General features: G+C 37.4%; 1 protein-coding gene across 1 annotated transcript in view; it reads right to left on the bottom strand.

The window, feature by feature from the left end:
• LOC103481326 (zinc finger protein 385B-like) overlaps positions 1-7,450 on the bottom strand; it is a 98,040-nt gene extending 90,590 nt beyond the window's left edge. Inside the window, exon 1 of the mRNA XM_008436726.2 lies at positions 7,226-7,450. Coding sequence (XP_008434948.1) covers positions 7,226-7,268 — 43 coding nt within the window. The 5' untranslated portion in view covers positions 7,269-7,450. The remainder of the gene's footprint in view (positions 1-7,225) is intronic.
• Between the last annotated feature and the right edge of the window lie 1,131 nt (positions 7,451-8,581).

The following is an 8,581-nucleotide window of genomic DNA, read 5'->3' as shown; positions in this document are numbered from 1 at the left end:
TTTGGTAGACTTTATCAGCAGAAGCCATGACTCCATTGACAGGAGAGGGCTGGAGCTCAAGCTGCTCCTCGCTCAATCTCGTTCCACATGATTATTCTCAATTTCACAGCTGATGGTTTTTACTGAGGCAGACGGCGGCAGCCAAATGTTAAAGTACAAAAGAAAAAGCTCTGAGATAGGAGAGAAAGTACGACGGACGGGGGAGGGGAAGGGTGTCGAAAAGATAAGCGGGTYRGTCCGATTCATCAGCGGCGATTGAGGTAATCTGAGAATGCAACCTTGCTTTTGCAAGACATGATGCACAATTCAGGGGGAGGAGAGTCTTTTATGAAACAAGAGATACACAAAATTAAAGTTCAGTTCAGATGTTGGTGACTTGATGTTGTGTAAACAAAGATGTCAGCACCAACCCTTCACTAAAATATGTTTCTGCACTGCGATGGTAGGAGTTGGTCTTTACCATTGACATCTTGCTTCAGACTCATKAATGATCGAAAAAAYATGTTTCCATCACATCCGTACAAGGAACCGCATGTGCAACTATGGGTGTGATGGTTTAAATAAAAAGACGGTAAATCCACATGGTATTTTCTGTCCTGCCCTTTGTGTGCTGTAGACAGAGACTCGCTCCCCCATCCCTTCCCAACATATCCAGCTGTGAGAGCCCTTCTCCAGCMGAAAATTGGCCTGCTGTGAAATACATATGTAAACTGTGACTGCAAAAGAAAATCCTGAGCAGATTTTCCTGAAAGTATCGGGTGAAAAGGATGAAAAAGGTTGGAATTGGAAGTACGTCATTGTTCTGTAAGTTGAGGCCCTTTAAAAACACTGACAATCATGACCACTGTGGGTGACATGTTGATTAATTTTACAATAAACTTATAAAAATAAATCATTTCAATGCTTTTCAGTCATCCGTAAACATTTTAAACGGTCATAAGATCTTACATGTAGACTTTCTTTGGTGGTATTATTGAATCTCTGTGCTGCATTTGACATAACTGATCACAATTTACTGACTGGTTCTATAAAGTCTTTTGAATTATCTACATCATGAGTCAAACTCGAGGCCCGTGGGCCAAATCSGGTCCGCYATAGCTTTTTATGTGGYCTTCTAGATCYGAGRCTAAACACTAAGCRAGYTTAAATMTTATGTTATTAATCAAATTAATGTAGTTTTTATCAGTTTACTGCCAAATTATATCAATGAATCCCTGCAGTTTCTTGAGAATTATCATGAAAATTCACACAAAATCAACAATAATTGGGAATTTATTGTAGATTTTTCWCAAAAAATKTCAAAAACTTTCTTACTTGTTCTAAACAGCTGCCTCARCCTTAATTGATGTCAGATTGTAGTCCCTGATCTATACAGCGAGTAATAAAACGTCGTCATAAATAAAAGCAAATATTTCCAATTTAACAAACACTTTGATTTTTATTGCAAAAAAAATCACAAAAAGAATAAAAAATCTGGTGGGACAAAAAAGATGCTCAATAATCTTATTTAATTTTAAGGATTCATTGATATTTTAACAGCTTGTGAATAGGTTTTATCAATACATTCTGGCACAACCGGCCCTTTAAGAGCATCCATGACCTTAAGTCGGAGTYCATGTAACAAGGTCTGTCAAGATAATCAAGATAATTTTTACTGGACGTTAAATCGTTCCAGTAAATATTGCGATAAACAATAATGTTCTTGTTTTGAGACCATTTCCAAGTAACAGATTGGTAGTGGCATAATAATGGAAGTCCAATAAACTTTAATTTTGTAAAATAAACAATCAACACTGGAAGATATTTTAAATATCCAAAATAAAATAAGCAAAAACAATAAATTAGACAAATTATTGTGTCTCATTAGCATAATTTCCCTTCAAGAAACATCTATAATCAGAAAGGAAACTATCAAGCTCATTTTAAGTTATCATGCGATTAATTGATTAATTGATTAATTGCTTATTGCGACAATTTCAAAGATTTGAATGTATTGCACTTGTAACATCCTTTAACCAGTAAAGAACACCATCAGCCTTTTATTTTGAAGAGTTGCCAAACTGAAAAAAAAAAAAAAATCTCACAAAAAACACTTTTTTAAAAGGCTYGATCTCAATAGCCTTCACACATCTCCTGTCACTGAAACGGTTTCGGAAAAGAAAAGGAAAKAAAAGCATTCTCGTCCATCGCAACTTAACATTACACTGAAAAAAACTAAACGTCACCAAACGTCTTTTAGCACGAGCAAAGATGCCAACAAAAATGGTACATAAGCAATTATTGAGGATGATGATGTGGTTCGTATTCACATAGAAGCTAGTGTTAAGACTGTAGCACAGCTAGCCACTGCAGGACGCTAGAAAGTCGCAGATAAAAACTAAAATCACTGCTACAAAGTCAGGCAATCAATATATGGGTTAACTGATTTTGTGTTATGACAAACATTATGCGGATGGTTATTAAATAGTTGTTTTGATACTGCTAAGGATCGTGTGCTAATATCACAGCTACAACAGTCTGGTGTTATGCTACGTTTAGCTACTTTTACCAAATGGAAAATTGATCAAGCAGATTGTGAAAAATACTTCCTGTTAAAAGAGTTTAAGGTTCTCAAAAGATAAGCGATGTGGATGTTATTAATAAGCAGCTGCGGATTGTAAAGGATTATTAAATGCTATTAAAAATATCCCATATCCTTTGTTCTACCTTGTTACACATTCTCAGAATAATAACAACACAACTGTGTTTTCTTGGCCTTGATGATAAACTGTTATTTTCCCTCAGTAAATGAAAAATTGTGTTGTTTTTTTTTTGGTGCTGTGTGTATATTTCCCACCTCCGTGCTAAAGTAAATATACATWAATATGGCCAGACTTTAGGCTGAGCGTTCATTAAAAAGTGAGTGCGCTGCATGAGTTGGTAGCAGTAATTTTTGGAGCAGGTCTTCTGTCAGATTTGCACAAATTTAGAATGAAAAAAGAAAAAAACTGACAATTTCCCCCCCCCAGGTCCTCATGCAAGTCGATAAAGAGCAACAAATAGTTTCCACTGAGAAGCTGGAAGAGCAGAGATTGTTGGGTATTCCTCCAAAAAACAATGTTTGTTATTTTATTAAAATGAGTCACACTTTCTTCATCACTTTTACCAAGTACCTGATTCATCATCAACCCATTTTAGCTCCATATACAGAAGCAGCAATCTGGAGCTTCTGTAACCAGGGATATTTTGTGGTATTGTGATAACAATACAAGTAAGAATTATTTTTTATTTATTTATTTAACTGTATGACTGTGACTGCATAACAAACAAATGCTGCTTTTTGGAAAAGACACATATTTTTAATATGCTTTTTTTAGGCATCCCATTAATCATATTTTTACATTTATTTATATTTTTATTGACAAACAATGGAGAAAATAGTAAAACTAACAATCCTGACAACAAAATGGGCAGGTTCGGGGGCTTCCAAACATCATCAATTGGAATTTATTGCAACAACAACAATAATAATCAAAACTCTCATCATGATAATAAATCACAACAAATGATAAACAAAATGATACGATAAATGCCCATCCTCAATTTTTAGACTCCAGGTTCGCAGATTTTCCTTCAGCTCAGGTATTTCCCATAAGGCACTGGTACTTTCTGTACTTTCAGAGAAGACCAGGTGTCCTTAACATCAAAATGTTTAGTGGTTTTATTTTACCTTGGCAGTATAACTAAATCTGAATCAGAGTTGCCATATCTGACTGTTTCCAACCCCAAAATAAAAAAAGTCCAAATCATGATGCTGCAAAGCCAATGACTAATCATTTATGACATTTAATAGATTATAAACATTTCAAAATAAATCTTCTAACAAGGTAAGTGCAACAGCACAATGTTTTACTGAAAGTTTTGAGCTTATTTCAAAAGAATTTCCCACTTAATGGTTTCTAGAAACTTGACAAATGTTGTGAAAAGCAGTGCAAATTCAAACAATTCCCAGTAGAAACCCACCCAATCTGGCAACACTGGTCTGAATGAGATGGTTTTTTAAAGGTTTTGTTGGCTCTAGTGGCCTTTATTTGAAGGTAGTTTGGCAGGGGGCAGGGTGGTGAGGGGGGGAGGACATGAGGCGGGTGTCACCAGGCCGGGAATCGAGCCTGCGACCATCGGCACGAGGACTAGGGCCTCAATGTGTGGGTCTTGCTTTTCCCCTGCGCCACCACAGCGACCCCATGAATGAGATGGTTTTATACCCAAACACAGGCTGCCCCGCTGTGACCAATGGGAAAATTCAACTGCGTGGATCGACTGAAGGAGGTCAACAGTGAGACGGATTTAGGTAAAATATTGCAGAATTACATAAATTTACCGCAAAAATGTCAAACAAATTAACACCGAAACACAAACGTAGAAGACTAAATGATACAGATAAATGTGAGGATGTGGCAAAACTTTCTCCAAGAAGAAACAAAGATAAARCTGAAGTTATTATCTTTAAAGAGGAACGATGTAGAGTCAACGCACAGCTTCAGAAACCAGCGATCAGGACTGAAACCTGATGGACTCTGACCCGAACCTTCAGAGCCACATAAAGACGGTTACAAAGTCGGCCYTCTATCACCTGWAGAACATTACTAATGTCTCAGGAAGATCTAGAGAAACTCATTCATGCATTTAACTTTAGTCGCACTGATTACTGCAACAGTGTCAAAAATAAAATAAAATAAAGAATCAGACCAGAACGCTGCTGCTGGAGTTCTGATCAAAACCAGTTAGAGAACGTCACCCCAGTTCTAAAGTCCCTACACAGGCTCCCTGTAGCTCAGAGAATAAACTTTAAAATACTTCCGCTAGTTTATAAATCACTCCACGGCTTGGCACCACAGTACATTAAAGATATGCTGTTGTCATGGCAACCTTCCAGACCTCTCAGGTCTTCTGGTTCTGGTTCTGCTCTGCATTCCCAAGAACCAGAACCAAACACGGAGAAGCAGCATTCAGCTTCTACGCACCACAAGCCTGGAACAAACTTCCTGAAAACTGCAAAACAGCTGAAACACTGAGTGCCTTTTACATCTAGACTGAAAACCCACCAGCTTGGAGTTGCTTTTGAAATTACGAATTTAACGATGGCACTTGACTAAAGGTAATGTTTCAATTGTTGATTCTATTTTKTATGATGTAAAGCACTTTGAAATGCCCTGTTGCTGAAATGTGCTATAGAAATAAAATGACTAAATAATCCAGTTCGTCAGCTAATCGGCAAAAAAAAAAAATTGATTTTAGTAGTAAGTTTGTTCGCAACATGAAGGTCTAAATCCTGCCGTTTTCAGATTTCTCTGTTTGATTCGCATCCAGAAGAACAAGCAAGCTACAAGCTACTAAAAAATAAAAGAAGAAGAAGAAGAAGCGCAAACTCCCAGCTGCACACATAAGGAGTGCTGGTGAAAATGACTGCATCCCTCTGGGGAGTGGGCAGCGGGAGATGCGGGACTTGATGAAGGACCTTTTGTTTGCAGCAAAATGATTTGCCTCAGCCTAGTTGGAAAAGCACATCGCGTCGGCTGAGCTTGGCAGGTGGGAGACAGTCATTTGTGGCCATTTAGGTTTGAAGCCGCCGCAAAGAGGGACTGAGGAGAGCAAGGTCATTTAAAGAGGATGTAGAACGTAACGATGTGGCCAGTGCAGGGTGTTTAAGTGTGTCTACTCTACTTGGATTGAGCCGCAGCTCAGCGCGCCACGGCAACACTTGCAGTAATGAAAGAGACAYGCAGGGATCTTTACGAGGACGCAGAAGCTAAACACAAATGCAAATGTGATCAGATTTAGAAATACCTCGAAATGCTCTCTTTTCTGTCTTTTTTTAATTTAGCAAAATTGCAGAATCTTTTTAGAAAAACAGAGTTCAGATGCACCTCTGGCCTTACTAGATGAGCGCAGAAAAAAAAAAAAGGAAACATTTTGATTTTGTGGTATTTAGCATGAAATTTGTAAATCTACACACGGAGCAGAACAGACAGGAAGAACTCGTAGGAATGAGCAAACCTGCTCTGCTTTTTGAGCACAAGCTTCAGGTTTCTATGCAAAATGTGGAAGAAAACACTGAAAAAAAAGACGTTTTCATTTGGTTGATTTCTGCCAAATATCATGTGATTTTGTTGTCCGCGATTTACTACCGACCTTTTCACAGCAACGGACAAGCAGAAGGACGGAGGAGACTTTCTCCTTTTGTTTATGCTTAAGGCTAATATTATTATCCTTAACATTAAAATAACYTTATATTATATGATGGATAACAGAGATAAATATTTACAAATGCTTGAGTTAGGAATTTTGTGTTTAAAGGTCAATTTAGAACAAAGCAAATATATTTTTATGTAAATATAGACTATTTAGAGAGAAAATCATTACCAGTGAATGAAAGTATTTTAATCTCTGAAGAGATCCTTTAGAAAAAAAATTCAGAATATTTTTTCCTTTACTCATACTGAGGTATTGGAAATTCAGCTTTGCTAAAACAGAACTAAAATATTTAGTTAAATCAATTGTGCCACGTCTTTCCAAGAATATTTATCAGATCTTTGAATTTTTTAAATGTCATTTTGTATAAAAAAGAAATTATTTTAACATCACATCCGCAATATATGAATTCCTACATGCAATGCACCACTGCATAATCCACAACTGAGCATCTACAAAGGAGCACAGCAGACGCAGCCAAAGAAAGACCTTAAATTTAACAAGAATTAAATAATTTGGTTTCTTTATTTTACAGCAACCCTTTGACCTCCAGACGCAGCAGTGCTAAGATTTTCCCTCGCCCAGTAAAGCTACCAAKAATGACACAGACCAGCATGAAAATATTTATCATCTTATTCTAAAATAGAAAATCTCACTCACCACCGACATTTCAGGAAAAAAAGATTAAATTTCCAGACCTTTCTGCGTTTTTGATGCTTTAAAGTACTTCCTGTAAATACTCCCAACTTTAATTTATATTTTGTAGTAGCTCAACATGAACCACAATACAAACTTTGAATGCTATATGGAGATTATACCACTATATGATGTGTTTTACTACAAACATGTACGTCCATTTGATGGTTTGAGGKAGTTTTACAGAAATTAGCAGCTTTTTGGTAAAACAAAGAGTGACACATCAAGAGAAGCTTTTTAAAAAGCGAGTTTAAACAGAACCCGCCTCCAAACGGVAAATHAAAAACTGTTTTCCTACCTGAGTGAGTCGGCTGCGGAGCTCCTCTGCTGTCGCTGTCCATTTCCAGCTGCCACAGATTGCAGCGCGAGCTCAGCTCCTCGTGAGAGCGCCTTCCGCTCGCGCGAGCCAGGCAAGAAAAAGATAAACTGCGCGGGTAATGGGCGCGCGCTGCGCCACGCCACCGCCGCCTGCGCGAGAGAGATACCGAATCACAGCGCGCGGGGATGACAGAGGACAACAGAGGAGGACGAAATGAAATCAGCCGGTGAGGAAAAAAATAACAAATAAAACACAGAGCGGGAGGCATAGAGAAGCAGCAACTCACACACAGGGCGTTTGAAGTGTTACGACTAAGAAGAAAAACTTGGAAAAACATGCTTTTTTACTTTACGTTTTCAAAACAGGATTAAGAGACAAATGGTTTTATCCCTTAGACCTACTAAAATTTTATTTGAGGTAAAAAAAAATAAATAAATAAAAGAGAAAGTACGGAGATTTATATACAATATTTGGGCGCTCAGGAAAACAAAAAGGGCAAATCTAGTGCCACTGATTCAAGTTTAAAAATAAAAGTTACACCTGAACGTTTCCTCAAGCTGCGTTTCCATTGCGCAATTTGACATTTTGAAAATAAATGCACTATTTCAATTTTCCAATTAAAAGATTTGGCGYAAGGATGAGGTGGGTGGGGGGATTTGGCCGTGTTGAAATTGGTTTCGATGGACTTTTTTTCACATCTTAAAGTCACGTGATCAACCGGATGTTGCCACTGGCAATTCATGAAGAGGACAAAACAGGAAGTAGTTGGAGTGTCATACCGTGGTTTGTTTTTTAATGACGTCACATGAACAAACTTGTTCGTGTGTGCTTTTATTTACATTTCTTGTCTAATGGTAACACAAATATTGTGGGGGGTTTTTTACATTAGCGGAATATTTACAAAGTTTTGTAGAGCAAAGTCTCGGGAGCAAAGCTTCATTCAAAGAGTGCCAATGGGAAAGTGACCACCTGCATTGTAAATGAAATCTTTTGATCTCAATGGCACAAGCCTGGTTAAATGAAAGATTATTATGACTTTATTCTTGTAATTTCATTTTATTTTTCTAATAATACTACATTACAAGTATCACATATGGAGGTGGGTGTGAAAAGACCTAAATTGGGCAGTTCTGACTGTGGTGAAAAAGCCGGATATTGGTCACATTTGGGCAAAACAAAGTAGATTTGAGTCGYATTTGCCTGCCCCCAACTCMTTTGCCTTAATTATTTATTCAAACAAGCCTAAACAAATKGCCTTATAGTAGATTTGATGAAAGACTAAATGGAATTTAAAGCTTAACAACAATGCTAATGTTAGCCTATAAACAGTTCTAG

Source organism: Poecilia reticulata, linkage group LG19 (genome assembly GCF_000633615.1).
Source record: "Poecilia reticulata strain Guanapo linkage group LG19, Guppy_female_1.0+MT, whole genome shotgun sequence".
In the NCBI taxonomy this organism is placed as follows: Eukaryota; Metazoa; Chordata; class Actinopteri; order Cyprinodontiformes; family Poeciliidae; genus Poecilia; species Poecilia reticulata.
This window is presented reverse-complemented; position numbering and strand designations above follow the sequence as displayed.